Source organism: Athalia rosae, chromosome 2 (genome assembly GCF_917208135.1).
Source record: "Athalia rosae chromosome 2, iyAthRosa1.1, whole genome shotgun sequence".
Lineage (NCBI taxonomy): Eukaryota > Metazoa > Arthropoda > Insecta > Hymenoptera > Athaliidae > Athalia > Athalia rosae.
The window spans coordinates 31,210,438-31,229,901 of record NC_064027.1 but is presented as its reverse complement, the minus strand read 5'-3'; the positions used below and the strand labels follow the sequence as shown (position 1 = coordinate 31,229,901).

The 19,464-nt window shown below is 36.3% G+C and overlaps 6 protein-coding genes across 11 annotated transcripts; 4 read left to right on the top strand and 2 right to left on the bottom strand.

Moving 5' to 3' along the window:
• The first annotated feature begins 144 nt into the window (after window positions 1–144).
• Window positions 145–4,230, top strand: LOC105688500 (probable nucleolar complex protein 14). Of its 2 annotated transcripts, XM_048651414.1 has the most exons (8): window positions 145–288; window positions 594–2,581; window positions 2,656–2,785; window positions 2,876–3,040; window positions 3,112–3,620; window positions 3,710–3,865; window positions 3,948–4,073; window positions 4,152–4,230. In XM_048651414.1, exons 2-7 carry the CDS (start codon window positions 609–611, stop codon window positions 4,036–4,038), a joined length of 3,024 nt encoding a protein of 1,007 aa, XP_048507371.1. In that variant the 5' UTR covers window positions 145–288; window positions 594–608; the 3' UTR covers window positions 4,039–4,073; window positions 4,152–4,230. The 2 variants fall into 2 exon arrangements, with proteins under 2 accessions (XP_048507371.1, XP_012260298.2); XM_012404875.3 differs by having other exon boundaries at window positions 3,948–4,230.
• A 96-nt stretch (window positions 4,231–4,326) lies between these two features.
• Window positions 4,327–7,703, bottom strand: LOC105688218. Of its 2 annotated transcripts, XM_048651431.1 has the most exons (5): window positions 6,275–7,703; window positions 6,112–6,145; window positions 5,770–6,024; window positions 4,553–5,696; window positions 4,327–4,462 (listed from the first exon to the last, which is right to left on the bottom strand). In XM_048651431.1, exons 1-5 carry the CDS (start codon window positions 6,622–6,624, stop codon window positions 4,365–4,367), a joined length of 1,881 nt encoding a protein of 626 aa, XP_048507388.1. In that variant the 5' UTR covers window positions 6,625–7,703; the 3' UTR covers window positions 4,327–4,364. The 2 variants fall into 2 exon arrangements, with proteins under 2 accessions (XP_048507388.1, XP_020709363.2); XM_020853704.2 differs by having other exon boundaries at window positions 6,112–7,703.
• A 204-nt stretch (window positions 7,704–7,907) lies between these two features.
• On the top strand, window positions 7,908–11,345 carry LOC105688497 (E3 ubiquitin-protein ligase MARCHF5-like). 2 transcript variants are annotated; one of them, XM_048651438.1, is made up of 7 exons: window positions 7,908–8,112; window positions 8,899–9,121; window positions 9,243–9,405; window positions 9,497–9,705; window positions 9,780–10,098; window positions 10,196–10,343; window positions 10,429–11,345. In XM_048651438.1, exons 2-7 carry the CDS (start codon window positions 8,941–8,943, stop codon window positions 10,582–10,584), a joined length of 1,176 nt encoding a protein of 391 aa, XP_048507395.1. In that variant the 5' UTR covers window positions 7,908–8,112; window positions 8,899–8,940; the 3' UTR covers window positions 10,585–11,345. The 2 variants fall into 2 exon arrangements, with proteins under 2 accessions (XP_048507395.1, XP_012260291.2); XM_012404868.3 differs by having other exon boundaries at window positions 7,914–8,112; window positions 10,178–10,343.
• Window positions 11,342–13,179, bottom strand: LOC105688498 (2-aminoethanethiol dioxygenase). Its single transcript, XM_012404872.3, has 3 exons — window positions 12,906–13,179; window positions 12,510–12,826; window positions 11,342–12,437 (listed from the first exon to the last, which is right to left on the bottom strand). Exons 2-3 carry the CDS (start codon window positions 12,804–12,806, stop codon window positions 12,045–12,047), a joined length of 690 nt encoding a protein of 229 aa, XP_012260295.2. The 5' UTR covers window positions 12,807–12,826; window positions 12,906–13,179; the 3' UTR covers window positions 11,342–12,044.
• A 123-nt stretch (window positions 13,180–13,302) lies between these two features.
• Window positions 13,303–16,756, top strand: LOC105688242 (uncharacterized protein C2orf42). Of its 3 annotated transcripts, none has more exons than XM_012404387.3 (7): window positions 13,303–13,517; window positions 13,609–14,000; window positions 14,149–14,472; window positions 14,555–14,768; window positions 14,841–15,001; window positions 15,072–15,984; window positions 16,058–16,756. In XM_012404387.3, exons 2-7 carry the CDS (start codon window positions 13,614–13,616, stop codon window positions 16,225–16,227), a joined length of 2,169 nt encoding a protein of 722 aa, XP_012259810.2. In that variant the 5' UTR covers window positions 13,303–13,517; window positions 13,609–13,613; the 3' UTR covers window positions 16,228–16,756. The 3 variants fall into 3 exon arrangements, with proteins under 3 accessions (XP_012259810.2, XP_012259809.2, XP_048507387.1); XM_012404386.3 differs by having other exon boundaries at window positions 13,304–13,498; XM_048651430.1 differs by lacking the exon at window positions 13,303–13,517 and having other exon boundaries at window positions 13,615–13,870; window positions 13,957–14,000.
• Window positions 16,757–17,514: 758 nt separating this feature from the next.
• On the top strand, window positions 17,515–19,449 carry LOC105688527 (transcription factor BTF3 homolog 4). Its single transcript, XM_012404918.3, has 4 exons — window positions 17,515–17,756; window positions 18,320–18,691; window positions 18,784–18,944; window positions 19,191–19,449. Exons 1-3 carry the CDS (start codon window positions 17,679–17,681, stop codon window positions 18,937–18,939), a joined length of 606 nt encoding a protein of 201 aa, XP_012260341.1. The 5' UTR covers window positions 17,515–17,678; the 3' UTR covers window positions 18,940–18,944; window positions 19,191–19,449.
• The last annotated feature ends 15 nt before the right edge of the window (window positions 19,450–19,464 follow it).

Genomic DNA, 19,464 nt, shown 5'->3' with positions numbered 1-19,464 from the left:
ATGCCCGAAAGTCTTTCCCACAATGCACTAGGGATGAAATTCGCGGGAAAAGTGATCATCACTGTTTGTCATCTTGTATCTCTCAATGAGTCGAACGAGGAAACGAGTTGGTTGTTGGTCAACTTCAAGTCTCAAACAGTTTACTGGTGAATTATAATATGACCACACTGGCGTAGTTCAGTGAGTAACCGTACATACATGTAGCAGCAACCCTAGTTCTCGTACCACGTGTGTTCGCAACTGACTTTATTTAAGACGAAATTCCTGGAATTTATCGAATACTCAATCGTAAGTAATGCCAAATGTTTTCAGGATTATATGTTGCAGCATTTCCACGCTTGGTCAAGCCTGTATTAGGTATATAACGTCAACAAGGGGATTTTGATTAGATTTCTTTGACTAGTTTACTGTACTTTGCTTCTTATCTGACGTACGTATGTACATACATACGCGTTTTATACATACCACGTTCTACCGACCATTTCCTCACCATTTCTATTCTACATTTTATAAGCGCTAGTTCATACGTCGGTTCTATCTTCAAGTTCTTTATTGTATTACTTCGTTTCAACGTAGAATTTGTTTTTTCTAAGCGTTCCCTGGCTGTTATGGTGAAAGTGAAGAACAAACAACGAAATTCGCCTAAAAGACTTGACCTGCAAAAGATGAAATTACCAAATGCTTTTGAAATGCACATAAACAAGGAGAAACACAAGGTATTGGGTAGAAAGAATAAAACTGATCGAGGACTACCGGGAATATCACGTGCAAAAGCAATAAATAAACGTAAAAACACTTTGCTGCACGAGTATAAAGTGAAAGATAAGACCAATACATTTTTAGACAGACGTATAGGTGAAAAAGACTTTGCTATGACACGAGATGACAAAGTGATGGCAAGATTTGCTGCTGAACGAATAAAAGTCCACAAGAAGAAGAATATATTCAATTTGAATGATGAAGTGGTATTAACTCACAGAGGTCAGACTTTAGCTGAAATTGAAAAATTCGATGATCCGAGAAGCGATGATGACGAATATGTCGACGATGAGAATGATAGTGGAAAACTGGATAAAGATTTTGTTAGCAAAGCTCATTTTGGTGGCGGTATGTTGTCTAAGTCGGATGGGTTCACATCTAGAAAGGATTTGATAGAACAGCTTATAGCAGAGTCAAAAAAACGAAAAGCTGAGAAACAGAAAATTAGGGAACAGACCACGGATCTAACTGAGAAACTGGATACCGAGTGGAAAGACCTTCTACCGATTGTAAATGCTTCAAAAAAATTCACTGAAGGAATAATTGCTGAGAAACCAAAGGTTGACGATTACGATATTGCTCTTAGGGAATTGAAATTTCAAGCTAGAGGCACACCATCTAATAAATTAAAACCTGAAGAAGAGATAGCTAGAGAAGAAAAAGAGAAACTGGAAGCCCTAGAGGCAGATAGATTGACTAGGATGAAAGGATTCCTCGGTAATTCAAAAGATGCAAATAAACATAAGTCAGTAGATGACTTGGACGACGGATTTTTCATCGAAGATTTCAATAAGGAGAAGACTCTTACTTATGGAAGCGATGGTGTTGTAAATTGCATTAATAATGAGGAGAGTACAGAAAAATATGATTTGAATAGTGAAATTGCTAATGTTCATGAAAGTGTAAGTGATGAATTTGATGAAAGTAAAAATTATCAAATTGAATTTGAATCTGAGTCTGTGGATCGTAAAGAAGATAAGTCTACTGAAACTCAAGTGGCCTTGCAGCTAAATGTTAGTTCTCATTCAAAAGAAGCATGTAAACACATAATAGGTCCAATATTGCCTAATGAGTTCAAAGATTCATTTGATAATATTCCTGTTCTTAATATATCTGACGATCATCCATTTGGTAAAAATGAAACAAGCAAGCATCACAGTCCCTCTACATTTTCCAAGACGAATAAAAATCCAAAGAGTACTTCTACCTTGGTGAAACTCTCACAGGTAAAATCTGCCTTAGGCAATGGTTATGAAAATTCGGAGTCGGATGGTGACTCTGAAATTCAAAAGAATTTGGATGAAAATAGCGAGACCGAGGCTGAAGATAACTTATCAGACTTGAAAGTAGATGATTCATCGAGCGAAGAAGAGGAAGGGTCTATAAAGACGCATGAATTTCCAGCAAATCTGGTGCAAAAAGAACCTCAAAATGAGGGACAAAGCTTTACACTGTCAAAATCAATTTTTAACTCTACGAAAAACAAGGAATCTGAGATAGCAACAGTGTCTGCAGAAGAACGAATTGATCAGATAAAATTAGATCTCTTGAAAAGAAAAGAAATCATGGAGAAGGCTAGACAAGAACTGCCATATACCTATAAAGGACCGGAAAGCTTTGAAGAATTACAACAATTATTAGAAAATCTCAATCCCGATTATCAGTCGGTTATTGTCGAGAGAATTATTAAATGCAATCATCAGTCGCTCGGAGGAAATAATAAAGAAAAATTAGCACAGCTATTTATATACTTACTTCAGTATTTGAACAACTACGCAGCAAAAACTGAAGACACTGTCAATTGTTTTCAAATCTTTGATCGGTGAGATGAAATTTGTTGAGCAAATTATCTTCAGATTCCCAAAAATGCTCTAATGTAATTTAACCATATTACAGATTATGCCCTCATCTTTATGATCTTGCGCACGCTGATCCAGAACACGCAAAAACCTGTATTCAAGATATTTTAAAAGAGAAGCACAAAAAATTTGAACTATGCAAGAAAAAATACCCAGGCCTAGACACTGTGAGATTTCAATTACAATTGGAAATTGCAAGAGAAGAATTATATTTTGTGGGTTGGAGTTGTTAATTTTGTATATAATTTCATTTTCAGCTGATTCTATTTAAATTGGTGTCTCTGCTATTCCCAACTTCTGACTACAGACATCCAGTTGTTACTCCGGCATTGGTTTTCATGTCTCAAATTTTGTCGAGGTGTCGTGTTAGAAGTAGGAGTGATCTGTCGAAGGGCTTATTTATCTGCACACTTATTCTAGAAGTAACTATACATGATATCCTGTCATTATTTTAATTTTTTTAACAAGACTCTACCTGCTATTTCATTTTCAGTTCACATTATTGTCTAAGCGTTTCTCTCCATCGACGATTAACTTTCTACGCGGGGTGATACACATGGGTACGCCAAAACCATTTGTACAGATCATAAAAACAATTCCTCCCTTCAAATCCAAAGGAGAATTCAGTAATTTGTTAATCCTAGAAAGTGATCTGTCAAAATCCAAAATTAACCCAAAATCAAATCTCATGTTTGCTGCTGATTTGATTGAGAATGAAATGGATGACGATTTTAAAATGAGAACATTTTCAACGGCGGTAAGCCTGGTATCAGAATTTAAAATACAAATCGAAGAACTGGAGGCAGCATTGTCAATATTCGAACCGATCATCAAGCTTTTGAGCATTAATCAATTCAATAATTACCCAGAAAGCATAAAACAGCAAGTAACGAGGGTGTTGAAAGATTTAAACTCTCTTGAAGACAAACAATTGAAGTATATTACGCGCGAGAAAAAAAAGCCCAAAGCTTTGAAACTTTACGAGCCGAGAATAGAGACTGTGTAAGTAGTCTTGCCTTTTTACGTATCTAAAACATAAGAAATGACTCCATTCGGTTTTTATTGAATCTACGAGCTTGTCTGGCTTGCAGATATGACGGTAAGAAACACCGACCGATGTCTAAGGAGAAGGCGGAGCGAGAAAAATTGCTCTACAAATACAAGAGGGAAGTCAAAGGAGCAATACGAGAAGTTAGAAGGGACAGAACCTTCTTGGGCAAAGTACAGATCAAGCAACAAATAAAAAGGTGAACATTTTATTTCAATCATGCCGCTTACTACTTTTTATTAGTGATTGTGGATCTTCATAATTACTGTCTAATATTTCAGCGACGAGGACCGCAAGAGAAGGGTCAAAGAAATATTCGGAGATGCAGCGCTCCAACAAGGCGAGCTCAATAAAATCAAACGGACTAAATAGTGCGTTTTCAATTATCGCGAGTGAAAACAATGAAGGTATATTTTTCTGTACCGATAAATTATATATTTTATAGATTGTACAGTTTAATTATAGAACTAGGCACTGTTTTGTAGTGATGTTCCTGATGAAAATAACTTGACGAAATTATAATTCGAACTCAGCAGCAAACATTAAATAACCATTGTTTACATACTTATAGGTATACATTATTATTTTTGTAGTTTTAACCGATTCAATTATCATACTTTCAGCGAAACAAAAAATACTGAATCTTCTACTCTGTATGTCTTTGCAGAATCGGCATCTGATTTCAGACTGTCACGAAATTATAAGTGCAAGACTCCATATGAAACGGCCATACTTTCCCCGAAATATCTCATCTGTTCTGCTTGCTCAGGCAATTGCACCAGACGACGCGTTTTCCCTTGAAATTTATTACAAATTCAAAAAAGCGAACGATTCATTTCCGAGTCTTCATCATTTGAAGGATAGACGATTTTTCAAATTCTCTCACCTGGTATACCTCCTTCTCTGACGTTACCTACTGGTTTGTAATCTGAATAGTGTGCGATACCGAAATGCAATTTAGCTTCATCTTTCATGAACTTGGGAATGACGTAGCGCGGAGTCAGATGTGGAATACTTTTGTTCTCATTAAAGTAAGTAGTTCTTGTAGGGTTTAAATTCTGTCCATCATTCTGATTTTTGGTCATTTGTGCGCAATTCTTCGCAACGGAGGACACAGCCTTGCGCCACTTGTTGAAATATTCTCGGCGCAATTCATATTCGTAACATGAATTTTTTGTAATGTACCTCAAATGTGTTTCGAATCGAAATTCGGTTTTTTGAAGATAAAGTTTAACAAAACTCTGCAGACCCTCTTTAACCACTAGCTTCCAATAATAATCTTTTGCATGATTGATATCATTTTTCTCTCGTATTTGGATATCACAGAAACATTTCCATGTGATGTAACATCGCTGCTGTATTTTCATTTCGTGAATTTTAGCAGCCTGTTTTTCTCTCTGATGATGATCAAGTGATCTTCGATACCTCCTGTACCAAACCATCAACCAGTTTTTTAGAACATAAGACTTTACACTTTCGTACAAAACTGCTTGGATTTTGCATTCAAGTTTATGCCTTATCAGGAATTTATTCCATACAAGAAAATATTTCCTTTTAAAATTAGATTCGTGCAATTCGGCAGCGTAAAACATTTTAGATTTTTCTTTGAGCATGTGCAGGTGAGCCAGTCTCCATTGTTGAAAGCACCTCAGTTTAAAACTGAATTTGATTGCTTCTACTCGATCCTTCAAATAATTTAATTGGCTACTTTTTCCTTTTTTGTACTGCACACGACTCTTCAAGTGTAGGATTATTTCAGCACATATTTTTTTGCTATAGTGAATTGTGGACATTGATAATTTTGATATACTACACTTCCTACATCGTACATATAATTTCCAATGTACAAGAATCCTTGTTTTCAATCTCTTCCTCATATTGCGATCGCATTTCCCCAATTTGTCTCTTAAACCTTTACATTTCCAATAGTACTCCCTCCACGCCACAAAGAGTTTACAGAGAACATTATTGTCATGTAAGGTTTTAGCGATTTGTACTTGCCGTTGCTTAATCTTCTTCCTTGCGACGTTCTAAAATACCGAAATTCATTGTACAATAAATCGGTAATCCTAAATAAGGCTCATCATTTCTTGAACCACGTACCATCAATAACTTTTTCAACATTTTTTGCTGTAATATTTCTGAGTAGTACTCAGAAGCTTCACGAAATAAATTTTCAGCTCTAATATTTTCATTGCAAAAATTTATCCATGAACAAAAACATTTGCTAATTATTTTATTTTCGTAATGTAAAACAGATGTATTTAATTGTCTCTTTTGGAGTATGTTAGCATTGTAAGATTTTATCCATAGCAAAATAGTGTCTCGCATCACCAACTTATCCCGAAATATTAATGCCTGGAACATTAGCATACAACTAGAAAGTGTCTTTTAAGAGTATTCATCAAAATGTAATAAATGAGAACGAATTATCAATAAGTATACCGTTTCATGTAATTTTCCGATTCGTCTTTGTGTCCTGTAGGCAGTTTTCCAAATAATCATATATCTTTTGCGGTAAAACGTTTTACACAAATCATTCGTTCTGAGATGCAGAGATTTTATTTTCCGTTGTATGTTGATGTATACCATAAACTTTTCAAAATACCTTGTAACAATGCGACGCTTGTAGAATGATATCACCGATGATAACTCATACCTCAACTGTAAATCATCTTTATCTTCGTCGATTATGCTACACCACTCATTCCATGCAGTCTTGATTAATACCTTTTGGTAGAAGAGCTGAAATTTTTGTGCGGCTAATTTTTTGTTCTCATTATAAGCAACGTGTTTCAATAGCGCATTCAGGGCCCTTTGTTTCAATCTCATTGTGTAAAAAAAGTCTGATTTATACTTGAGTTTTCTGCCTAAGATTTTATGTTTGGTATAGCATTTCCAGGTTTTGAACGATTTTTGTTCAATTACGTTGCTATAAAATTTAACTGACATTAACATATACTTCTGTGATGCAAACCTGGTAGAACATAGTATATGTTATGGTATATTGTATCTAAACTCGTTGGGTGCACGTATATTTGCTTGTCCTCAACAGCCATGCGTTAATATACTTTATGATTCTGTTCATCATTTACTGATTATTGAACAGTTGTAGCACCACTTTTACTAATTTGGCTCTGAACAGACCTGTACAAATTTTAACGATTTCATGTATACATATTTCACAAATACAAAACTGCCGTCACTTTGGTACGGTAATAATCTGTTGCCCCAATGGACAATAGAATCTTGTCATTTTTCTGCAAATTGAAGTTATCGACATAAACTCCAGTTTTGTTAAGTCTGGATTCTTATTTTTCTAACGTTCGGAACCTCCACCATGTTACAGCTTTTATTTCTGACAGGTCAATGTTATATTGTAAAAATACTTGGCCAGAGTAACCGTATGGTGAATAGCAAACGATAGAATTTAATTGGATGGTCCTTGATAACCTTATTGGTGGCTTTACAAAACTATAGTGCAGTGTTTATTTTTCTGTTATTATAATGATATTTTTGAATCAATGATTGTAATTTGATTATCCTATTTGTTGCAGCAAGGAGTCGCAATGCTTCGCAAAATCATTCTCCTTGACCTTTATGTGAAAAAAAGTTCAACCTGAGACAATAATCCACGAAGTTCTCTCGATTTTTAGTTTTTTGTAGAACTTCTTCAACAATCTCGGTTTGTAAACTTGCTCACGCTCGGGAAGGTAATACTTTCCAAATACTTTTTTAGAATGAATATTATCGTATTTTGAGGCTATTAATTTATTCGCCTGTGAAGGATATCTTGTGTATCACCAAATAATCCAAAGGTTTGACTTTTCGCTGCAGCTAGTGTTATTCTTCCGTGGTTATACATTTGAGGTGATCCGATTACAAATTTTAATTATACAATATTTATAATTATACCGCTGATTTTTGCAATCAGTCAACGTCTTGATGCGTTGTGATTCCATGGTTGTGACGGATCGAGCTGCTTTTTCATAAATTTTTTAAATTCAAAACAATCCGACTTCGTGCGATGTATCGAACCACCGAATTTATTATTGGTCAAGGCGTGACTAGGACTAGCTAGGACTAGGAAGGAGGGACACCGATGGTCGATGGAGGAAAATTACTGATCTTTGATTCTCTGATAGATGGAGTCACAAAGTAGAATAAGATCGAGTGTTCATTGTGATAAACAGTGGCTCATTTCTTTTTCCTCGTATATTCCCCTGAACTTGGCCAACACTTGTGATACCAACCCCTTGGCTCACAGAATTGTATATCTCTTCTCAAGATGATACTTGGACACTTGTTTGCTCGTTAATCGAGGAAATTTCTCGTGGACGAGAAATGACGATAATTTGATCAATTATTGAATAATTTTGAACCTTCAATCGCTAGTAATTTGGTAATTATAAAAGACTGCATATACATAGCAGATGATGTCTGCAGGTGAGATTGAATTTTTTTCGATAATCATCTTTATTTTTCACCTACCTATTTTAACAATTCGCAAATGTCTTCGAATCGTTGTCTTATAATGTCGTATATTTAAAAATACCCAAATCAATCGACCTTTCAAACTAGCTATAAATATTTTATGTCAACTATATAAAATCAAGAATTCATCACTCGGGAGTAACCTCACTTTTTTCAAATCCATGATAAGTTTCACTTTGGTTATTTTTCTCTTCTTTTTGTCGATGAATTCAGATCATTAAATTAGTCATTATTTCATGTATCACTGTTGATTATCTACTTGGTATTGATCTGATAATTCGTTTCTCACTATGCAATTGATCGAGCATCATTCCTGGACAAGAATAACTGCGTGTATGTACAATCATTAGTCAATAACGATTAATTGTTTACTTAAAAATGTCACATTAACCATAAAAATAAAATAATAACAAGTATTAAAACAATGTTGCCTTCACTCCATTACAGTAATGTGACAATATCAAATTGTCGAAACTCATGTCTCGTACATGTCGCTCAATCATTTGTAATGCTACATTGCTGAAGCTGTCAACTAATGTCATCCATCATATTTTGAATGCTTATGTTATACATATGAATTATCACTGCTTAAAAAATTCAAAACTTAATCACTCTAGAGGGAACGGTTTGTTAATGCTTTGTAAACGTGGTCAAGATCTGTTGCAACCATATCAAATTTATTCTTATCTTTATCAAGGGTGCTAAAGCCTCGTCAATCTGTTTTCACATTTTTTACAGGTATGCGATGCTAGGACTACACTGAAACTTGTAATCTTCTATATGACAATGTCGGATGCTCACAGATCGCAACCTCAACTTGTTATGGACAGCCAAGGTAGAGTCCTCACGCTGGATACAAATCAAAATAGTCCAATCTTAAGACTTCCAACTGTAGAAGAAACTCTCAGAAGACTTGGAAACAATTTTCATTCTGATCAACCAACACTGGATATTAATAATGGTCAGTGTGATTATACAATAATCGTCATTGTCTTTATACTCGTCCTCTCTATCTATGTGCTTGTATATGATTCTCTGTTTCTAATAAATCAAATTTAAATGCTGTGCCGTAATAATAACAGACAGTTTGGACACACAAGCCGGAGCTACATCTCTCGATGAGGACACATCTCGAAATACTTTGTCAAATATAACGGATACTGAGTTATCCGTAGACGTCGCCGATGGATCATCTTCTCTTACTATTACTACAGAAAGTGCACCAACGTTAAGTTTGGATGACGAGTAAGATATGACTGAAAATCTATATACTCGACATGGAGTTTGCTCTAGGTATTCCTAATCTGCAATCTCTGATGATCGGGTATAATTTTAGTAGAAAGTATTGTTGGGTTTGCTTTGCAACTGACGAAGATGACGCAACGGCCTCATGGGTGAAACCATGTCACTGCAGAGGAACTAGCAAATGGGTTCATCAAGGTTGCATACAGCGCTGGGTCGACGTCAAACAAAAAGGAAGAGCTGGTGAGGACGTCTCATGCCCACAATGCAATACGGAGTACATAATAATCTACCCGGACATGGGTAATGAAATTTATTTTAAATATTGGTAATTAAATTCGATAATTCGCTAAATAAAGTTGGCCCAAATTTTACAGGTCCTCTTGTTGTCATCTTGGACACAATGGACAGTGTCATTTTTAGAGTTTGTCCATTTATAGCAGCGGGTATTGTCGTCGGCTCAATTTATTGGACCGCAGTTACATATGGTGCTGTTACTGTAATGCAAGTGGTCGGTCATAAGGATGGTTTAACGATGATGGAACAGGCTGACCCTCTTGTCTTGCTGGTCGGTTTGCCAACGATCCCCATTATGTTGGTTCTTGGAAAAATGCTCAGATGGGAAGACCAGGCTTTGAGTTTACTCAGGAGACATGCCTGCAAAGTTCCAATTCTCAGGCATTTTCTGCCGAGCAGGTATGTTTTGAAACATCGAGGTCACAGAGTGGTGATGATTCATAATATATTGGACAATAAAATTTTTTGCAATGCTTAGCTACATCGACGATGATAGAACACAATCGTCGGAAGTTCCACCGATGAGTGATCCCGTATCTGCGACCAGAGTTTTGTGTGGTGCACTTCTTTTGCCAACTATTGCTAGTATTTGTGGAAAAATTTTTTTCGAAAGTGTTAATTCAAATTTCCAGCGAACTTTGTTGGTGAGTGACGATTTGTCTGTTTCGTGTGTCCTGGCCGAATCATGTAGGTATTTCGTATGTCATTCATGTCTGTTTTATTTTGCAGGGTGGAATGGCTTTCATAACAATAAAAGGGGCATTTAAGATCTACCATAAACAACAACAGTATGTCCGCCAATGTCAGAGACGAATTATGGATTATACAGACAGTAATATTGCGTTGTATCGAAGCCATCAAAATGGTGAAAGTGTAATCAGATAAATTTTGAGAATCGGTAAACACAATTATACCATATGCAAACACAAATTTTGAGAAATTCAACATCCGGAAGTTTGTGTAAGGACCTGACGTGAAAAAAAAAAAAAATAGAATTTCAGGTTAAGGTACGCACGTGACACAAGAGTACATGGTCATACCATCGGCCTAGTTGATTAGAATTATACAATCATATATCAGAAATGTAACAACTGCGGTCACAAAAGGAGAACATGGAATCGATTTTGGTCGTTCATGTCAATTTCAAGATCTTCCTTTTTTTCCTTCACTTATTGCTAGTTACGGAATGAGTGAATAAGCATTCGATCCACTCATTAGCGTATACCCATAGATTGTCTTTAACCATCTTACTTCAAATATTTCGATCTAAAATTGAATATTAGAGTAGAGGATCTGCAATTGCGAGAAGTGGCCCTTGAACGCGGAAAATTACCTACTGGAAATCATCTGAAAACAAACTGAAAATCACCAACATTGTCCGTTACCGTAATAAACACGCAATGCATCTAAATCGTCAGTTTGACAAGCGCAATTTGATAGAACTCAATTTTTGTTACGAAACCATCAATTAATGAGAATTGAATTTTGTTATCATTTTTTTTTTTTACCGATGATTAAGGTTCCAAAGTTTTAGGAAAGGTTTGGCATATATTGGATATATTTTGTAAACGAATTTTATTTTATCAAAACACTCGATTTGGTGACCGTGTAGATAAGACATAAAATAAATATTTCATCAAAATACACGAAGGTGGTTTTATTATATGTATGTATAATACTTGATACAATCCTTTGCCTATTCATCCACGTGGACAATAGTGCTGAAGGAAATTCATGATACAGGTAACAAATAACCATAAAAAATTAGCTGAGGAAAGTTCATTAAACTTTGCTGAATTCTAATTATAACTAACAACTTTTTTCTCGGGCAATATGTGTTTATCATTTTAAATTAACTTTAACAAACCTTTAATACTGTACATACCCTAGGGCGACGGCAATAGGTGAGCTAATTAAGTACACTCTTTTCAGAGATATTGTTATCCTTTCATAGGTACACTGAATTTTATACTAACCTTAAATCTATTGGTCCTTAAGTACTTTTGATTGCAACCCACCCATTTTAAACAGTTATTGCTTTGGCAAAAATACCGACTTAGTTGTTTTAAATTCAATTAATAACCTGACCATGATTAGTAGTACATAGCCTACCACATCAATAAAGCTATTCAACTGATAATATGCTGCAAAAAGGAAATCGAAAATTGCATGCTCAGAATATCTGATGTTTCAACAAAAATGAAAGGGTTTTGAAAAAGTAGTAATTCGATCAAAATAGATGTAAAATATGAAAAATCTATGAAGCGTTATTCTAGAACTACTGTCAGTAGATGTGTAAAAATATTCTCATCTGAGTCACAAGCAGGATTATTCAAAGTTTGAGATCATCTCAGGGGTGGCCCCAAGTATTTCAAACTTCTGGAAAAAAAGTCAGGTGGACTTTCCATTGATACCAATGTAACTTTGTCTAATTTATTTCCGGATTCAGTCGATCTGGTGCTACCTGTTACTCTGAAATATGTACAGGGTCGGATACCTCTTCCAAATTCATCAACGTCATATGGTGGACTGAGTATATCTAAAAATGCCGCAGGGCCCTCGACGCAGGATATCTCATGGAGGTTTCTGTCCAAGGGCGTCAAAACGCATGCATCAGCTGTTTCTGTAACTAGTGTTCCCGTGTGTCGAATTGCTGTACAGCTTGAGTTGGGTCCGATTACTTTGTCGCTGGTTGTCTCCAATGTAAAGCTGTTTATTTTCACAGCACCTGCGATCACCTATGATTGTTTGAACAGTATCAAAATTTATGCATTCTATGAAACTTGGAGATGATGGAAATAAATCAATACCTTAAGGAGCCCGTGCATCCCAGGGTGATCGTGCATCGGCATAGTGACACCTTGTTTCAGAATGAACATGGCAATGGTAATATCCTGATTTTCGAATATGTCAACAACACATGTTGGTGCCGATTGCACTTGAACAAACTCTAGAATGTCGCGATCCAATCTAACATCTGCTGCAGTTATTTTATTCATCAAACTTCGTAGCATTTCGAAATTTTTTTGACACAATCTGTAACTCACGTTATTACGACCTGCGAAGGTTTTCAAGGATTGTTTCCATAACATTTCCATGGTAGACATCTCGATTACCTCTTTTCACCCTTGTCGATCAATTTTGTATTATCTTTGCGTTCAGCTAAAGATATTTTATGATTTTGGTAGAATATTATGTCAACTCACAATCAAGCTCCCAAGCTTAAAGTTGGAAATTATTGTTATGAACTTCCTTTGTAGATAACCTAAAGTTTTTTTTTAACTGTCACCCCAAAAGGAAAATCTTGATGCCGTTGTACAGTGCGGAACGTCGAAACAACAACTCGTAGGTTGATAGGTTTGTTATATTGCTGCGATGACCTGTTCTCAATACCGATGCTAGCAACAAAATTGATACGAATATTTCCCGATTGTTGTTGACGGTTGTTCCATGTTGTTCTTAAGCATGAACGTATCCGTTGACTGTATCACACGTCCATGTTCTTATTGGTTCCGATGTGCCCTTGCTACCCTTATGTTGCTGGCAGCGCCCATCAGTCAACTACCGACAATTCGTGCTTGAAATAAACAGACGCTTGCAGACCCTTCTTGATCGGTTAGACGGAAAATATTAGCCGTGCCGATGCGTTTACAATATTTTTTTACTTACTACTAATAATACAATCAACCTCAAGAACATCTCCTGCTTTCGAGAACTTGTGATAATTTCATGTAACTTTACTGAAGTATTCTCGAGGAAACTGAAAAATAGCCTGTGATCGGAAGTCAGTAAATTCCAGGTAATCACACCACTCGTTTGTATGTTGATTTTTATGTCCCATAATTCATATCGTGCGCTCGAAATTGTCAGATTGGCTAACCTATGTACTTATTTTACATCCTTTTTTAGGAATAATGTCTAACGAAGAGAGATTGCATTCGCTGTTAGCAGACTTGGGAAAAGCCACACTGAGAGGTGTCCGTAAGTGTCCAAAATGTGGAACTTATAATGGGTCCCGTGGACTAAGTTGTAAAAACAAATACTGTGATGCGGTATTTAAAGAACCAGGAGAAAAACGTAAACTATCTACAGAAGCATGTAAACTCATCACTGGCTCGACAGCTCAAGTATTTTCTGTCAGAGTACGAGATAGAGGCCCTGATTATAGAGGGTTTGTACAGCTCCCATTAATAAATGCAACTACTGTTGATGAAAATGCAGCTTTGATTGCCCAAACTGCAGCTTTATGTTTCGTAGACACGTGCGAGAGAAGCTTCAACACAAGTGTCCTGAAGTGTCATGTAAGTACCCTTCCTGCTAATACTACAAATAGTACAATATTATGCATGGAATGATATTGAATTCCACGTTATGATAATTGTGTCTTTTTCATTGGATAAAAATTATTTGTGCTCTATTATTAAAATTTCATTGGCTTATTTACCGCAGGAAAAGAAATCATTTGAATTGTCTTATCCAACTTGTCAGCACATCCAAGCTGCGTTACGTTGTTACGCAGAAGCGCAACCGTTGACCCTACGCAATTCGATATTATCTTCTTTGAACGTCAACAATGAAATGAAACAAGAGATATGGCTCCTGGCAACGGAGACTTCCGGGCCCTTGGTGCAACGGGTATCAAAAAATATTATGGCTGTGAAGTGCAAAGCTTCGCCAAAGCACCCGTTAGGATACTTGCACTTCTCATTTTTTGTCACCAAATTGAAGGACCGGGTCGAGCACAAATACTTGTGTAGTTGTACAGCCTTCAAGGTATATCGCTTGATCAATATCACGATTGATGTAAATTTGTCTGTGCAACGTTGCCATTAATTTTTTATATGTTTCATATCAGGCTACAGCAAAGTATGGAGATAAAATGGATATACCTCTATCACAAATAAAACGCTGCGTTCATTTCTATGCCTGCATTTGTGCGTTTGCTAGTGATCCAAAACTAACGGAAGAATTCGAATACTATGTTAACTTAGATCAAGCTGATCTCAACATTCAGAAATCTATAAGCACAGAGTTCCAAATCAACGAAGCAGATAAAATCGTAGGAATGGGTAAATGATGGAGTTTCATTCCTTGATTGTGTCTTGTCTGTCACTTTGGGCTAATGAAGCGTTTCCATTCAGATTTGGCGAATTTTACCGCGGATGAAACTGACGCACAGCTTTTGATATTTCGCGATGACACAATAGATTTGGATGTAGCAATTATGCCTCATAACATCGTCGGGAATATGGACGCTGAATGTGATCATACCCTGTTGGACGATGCCAACATTATCTCACAGGTAGCTTTTCTCAACGTGTAAGCTACAATATAATTAAATGCACGAATATTGAGGATAACATTTTCTTCAGGTACACAATTTGGAGGTAATAGATCAAAACACAATGCTCAATGTAGACGCTGTGAAAATTCTTGATAATCAGTCCTTGATCGATACAAAGTACAATGTGATAAATGAAAGCCACTATTTGCTGGATAACAATAATGTGAAAATTCTTGACGGTGGTAGTGTAAAAATACTTGACGCTAATGCTGTACTGGATCAAGACACAGTGAAACTTATGAATGATAACCCAATAATAGATGACAACACTGTACAACTTATCAATGGCAATACTGTAATACAATGCGGCTGTGGAGAACCAGTGACTGTCGATAACATCGATGGCTTGCAAATCAGTGGGAAAAGGAAAAGGGATGAGCGATTACCAAACCTCTGTTCCACGAGTTTGAATAATTTAAATTCTATAGAGCCAAGAAAACCGAGAGCTAAACCAACGATGATAAAGAAATATCAAAATTCTTCAGAGAATTTAGACGAGAGCAATACTAGCCTGTCGTTCGTTAGGTGGTTGGCTTCGATAACCGAGAGGATAAATCAAACGATGCATTTTCAGTTCAATGGTAAACCAGACCCTCTAGTTTTTCATGTGCCACAAATCTTCTTTGACTGTCTTCGAGAGCGAATATCTTGCGGTGGTAAGAAAAAAAGATTACCCAATTCGACGACAGCCTTTGTAAGAAAAGACGGCGTCCCTCTGGGCACATTTACCAAATACACATGGCACATCACAAACATTCTACACGTAAAAAGTATTTTTGAAACTCCCATAATACCCTTGGAAATTACGAGGAGTTTTGTACAGAATGCAGATGGGACTTACGAATTGTATAAAAGAGAAGAAACGGAAATGGATAAATTTCGAAAAACTAATAATAGACCTTTGATCAAACCATTGGAACTGAAAACTTATCTTAAAGTGGGTAAGTGTCGCATTGTTTTCTAACTCATATCGATGATGCGTAGAGACTTGATACAAATTTTTTGCATCTCTAGGTAACACTTCGCCAAATCAAATCGAACCTACACCGTTCCTAATCGAATGGATACCAGATATATTACCGATATCAAAAATCGGAGAACTTAGAATTCGATTTGAGTATGGCCACGTTAAGAACGAGTTGACCCAACGACGAAGGAAAATAGCGTTGTCGAAAAATTATTGAAATCGCAGTTGCTTTTGAATTTTTCTGGAAAAATGTGTTCGCCCTTAAACAAAATGGCTTTGATAATAATTAACTGACATCATTTCGAAAATTTGACTTGTTATCATTATTGGTGGGAAAGAAAATTCAATTACCTGTTATAACGCGCTAGAGGTAAATGAATAATTGCCTGTTATTGACCTCTAAAGCACTTTGCAAAAACTATATCGTGGGTTTCTAGGATATTGTCTATCATTTTAGAGAACTAATTTCCTAAAGCTAGTGATGTACAACAGGCGTATCTACGCATGCATGTAATGATAACTTCGATTTCTATGATCTTCACAGATAAGTGAGTGAATGTTCATCTGATCATTCGGACCTATGTATTCCATTTCAGAGTGCTCATCGATTATGTTTGTATTCTTAAATCCAAATGGCGATACAGTTATTTGAGTAACTACACTTTTATCATGTATAGTCTACCCTAGTATGTAGTATTTATGATGTAAATACTTTTGACAAATGAATCTCTATCAATTTTGTGTACAAGATGTTAGAACTTGGTTACTTAAGGTGTTATTATCCTGTTCGAGAAAATTGTCCGTACACATCTTTATCAAAGTTTAGACAAAAAAGTTCCCTTCTTTCATCATCGAAATAGCTGAGAGTTCTCCGTTGCATATCGGAAGGCTGTGAACAATCTTTCCACAAGAGGTGTTACTTCTTAAAACTACTTTTTTTTGTATCTACAATTATGGGGCATTTTGAAGTACGACTCCTTCGATGTTTGACCCTAAAGGTAAATTTTCCCTTCCATGTGTTGCCTGTGATGGTGCATTGATTTGAATTTTGGACGCAAGCAGGCGTATTAACTTATGATTTTCAATATAGGGTTGTAGGCCGCCAATTATGATTCAAAAACCCAACCTATTTCGAATACGATAACACAAGTGTCTGACTTTGAGTCAGTGTTAAGATATGTAAAGTATATCCCAATTGAAATCGTTATTATTAAACTTACTTACAGTTAATTATTAACTCTTCTCTAAATATGAGTTTGATGATCGAGTGAATTTCTGCGATCAAACCAGCATCAGTTATAGAGGTTATAAACTAACTGGGAAATTTGTCACGCTAAACGGACTAAGGTTTAAAATATTTCGGAATAATTGAGACTAGTTTATCTATATTTTCGTTGGATTTGATCAACAAATGTTTGCTCGCATATGATTTTCGTAGGTTTTTAACCGGATGTGGAATAACAAAGCGGAAACTCTTGTTTGGGAAGGAGAGATACGAGCGCACTTCCATTTTCTTGACCCCTTTAGCTAACGGTGAGCACGTGTTTCAGTTGCCGGCCGTTCCGAGTGAATTTTTTCGCCTGGAATTTGGCGTTTTTTAAATACTATTAATCGTCTGTGATCGTGTTAAGTTATCAGTCATAGTGATAACTTGTTGATAAAATTAATATGAACCCAGAAAAGTTGAAGAAACTGCAGGCCCAAGTGCGAATCGGAGGCAAGGGTACACCCCGTCGTAAGAAGAAGGTAAATCACATCATTCGTACACTTTTACTCGATAGCCTGTCCAAACAGTTCCTCCTGAATGTTGTTCTATCGATTTTGACACCGCAAAAATTACTCTGATACAGTTATATGTGGTGATAACGGGACACGATCAGCATCGTTGTTTCATCAGATAATTCTTTTCCACCTGATTCCATCAAAACCTGATGGCTTATTAATATGCAAGAATCTTTAATTTGTACAAAACAGTATTTTCGCATGTTCGAAATGTAATTCAATGTGATTTATACATCCGGCTACACTTTCGCCGCGAATTTCAAGGCCGCAGCCTATCAGATTATTATCGTAGCCTTTCATTCCATTGATATACGAATCCTTTACGATCGCTAATAGATTTAAATAATCCTTGTTGCATGTGATTAGTTTATCAAGAGAATTGCACGTCAAGGTCAGCTAAAACAAGTCGGCAATCTGGTATTAATTCTTTGTAAATAGATGATCGTCAAATCGCCCGTCTTTAGTCAAGTCGTCTAACAAAGAAAATAAAGTTTATACTGAATATCTTTATGATCTTTGCTTTGCAGGTTGTACATGCCACTGCGGCAACTGATGATAAAAAGCTTCAGAGTTCTCTGAAGAAGCTGTCAGTAAATACTATTCCTGGTATAGAGGAAGTGAACATGATTAAGGACGACGGAACTGTCATTCATTTCAACAATCCCAAAGCTCAAGCGAGTCTATCTGCAAATACTTTTGCCATTACTGGCCACGGCGAAAATAAACAAATCACCGAAATGTTACCTGGTATCTTGAGTCAGCTCGGGCCAGAGGGTTTGACCCAGCTTAAGCGTTTGGCCAGTTCCGTAGCTGGGAGTGCGGTAGGGAAAGCTGCCCTAGAAGAAGACGATGAAGTTCCGGACTTGGTTGAAAACTTTGACGAAGCCAGTAAAGAGGAGGTAAGAATATGTTTGTAGAAGAAATATCTATTTCATTGATCTATTTCAATCCACCATTGTGATCCATAATTTCACCTCATAATTGTCAACAGGTTGCGCCAAAGAAGGAGTCAGAAGAAAAATCAACTGAAAAACCGGTTGAAAAAGTGAATGAGAAACCAGTTGAAAAGCCAGAAGAGAAGAAAGAACCCCCTGCCCTTGTAGCAGAGGAAAAAAAGGATGCCCCGCTAGCGAAACCTGAAGCTTAAAATCCGTAAGTTTGCTCCATCGATTCATCAATGGGGGTTAAACTGATTCGCTATAAGTCTTAATTGCTCAATTTGACCTTCCGATGACAGTTCACAGCAGACTTATCATCAAACATAACAATATGTTGTATATATTTTGCACATTGACGTTAATTAGCCCAACAGTTAAATTTTATATGTAACCGTAATTTCGTATGTGCAACATAAAGGATCTACGTATAGGAAATAAATTGTCAAATTCTTTTTTTCAGGTGCCCGACTACCTGAATCAGTTGAAATTGCTGAGTTGCGCGCACGCTCGGTTCTTCACATATGTAATACACACTGACATACACCATAATATACATTTATATAAGTAACGAATGAAGAGATAACACCAAAAAAAAAGAACAAAAAAAATTTAAAAAATTTAAAAAAATCTGAAAACTATTGAAAAGTCAGAAGATTTGAAGTGATAACTGTATTTTACTCATCATTGTTTTATCCAGAATAAATGCTGCTTCAAGTCGATGTGACAGGTTCTTT

Coding starts and splice junctions, on each gene's coding strand:
- LOC105688500 (XM_048651414.1), top strand. CDS start 609: ATGGTGAAAGTGAAGAACAAACAACGAAATTCGCCTAAAAGACTTGAC. Junction 2,786..2,875: donor AATACCCAGGCCTAGACACT/GTGAGATTTCAA, acceptor TTTCATTTTCAG/CTGATTCTATTTAAATTGGT. Junction 3,621..3,709: donor GAGCCGAGAATAGAGACTGT/GTAAGTAGTCTT, acceptor TCTGGCTTGCAG/ATATGACGGTAAGAAACACC.
- LOC105688218 (XM_020853704.2), bottom strand. CDS start 6,624: ATGTTAATGTCAGTTAAATTTTATAGCAACGTAATTGAACAAAAATCG. Junction 6,025..6,111: donor TCGGAAAATTACATGAAACG/GTATACTTATTG, acceptor CTAATGTTCCAG/GCATTAATATTTCGGGATAA. Junction 5,697..5,769: donor TGTTGAAAAAGTTATTGATG/GTACGTGGTTCA, acceptor TCGGTATTTTAG/AACGTCGCAAGGAAGAAGAT.
- LOC105688497 (XM_012404868.3), top strand. CDS start 8,941: ATGACAATGTCGGATGCTCACAGATCGCAACCTCAACTTGTTATGGAC. Junction 10,099..10,177: donor AGGCATTTTCTGCCGAGCAG/GTATGTTTTGAA, acceptor TGCAATGCTTAG/CTACATCGACGATGATAGAA. Junction 10,344..10,428: donor ATTTCCAGCGAACTTTGTTG/GTGAGTGACGAT, acceptor TTTATTTTGCAG/GGTGGAATGGCTTTCATAAC.
- LOC105688498 (XM_012404872.3), bottom strand. CDS start 12,806: ATGTCTACCATGGAAATGTTATGGAAACAATCCTTGAAAACCTTCGCA. Junction 12,438..12,509: donor GGATGCACGGGCTCCTTAAG/GTATTGATTTAT, acceptor AAACAATCATAG/GTGATCGCAGGTGCTGTGAA.
- LOC105688242 (XM_012404387.3), top strand. CDS start 13,614: ATGTCTAACGAAGAGAGATTGCATTCGCTGTTAGCAGACTTGGGAAAA. Junction 14,001..14,148: donor CAAGTGTCCTGAAGTGTCAT/GTAAGTACCCTT, acceptor TATTTACCGCAG/GAAAAGAAATCATTTGAATT. Junction 15,002..15,071: donor ATGCCAACATTATCTCACAG/GTAGCTTTTCTC, acceptor CATTTTCTTCAG/GTACACAATTTGGAGGTAAT.
- LOC105688527 (XM_012404918.3), top strand. CDS start 17,679: ATGAACCCAGAAAAGTTGAAGAAACTGCAGGCCCAAGTGCGAATCGGA. Junction 17,757..18,319: donor CACCCCGTCGTAAGAAGAAG/GTAAATCACATC, acceptor TTTGCTTTGCAG/GTTGTACATGCCACTGCGGC. Junction 18,692..18,783: donor ACGAAGCCAGTAAAGAGGAG/GTAAGAATATGT, acceptor AATTGTCAACAG/GTTGCGCCAAAGAAGGAGTC.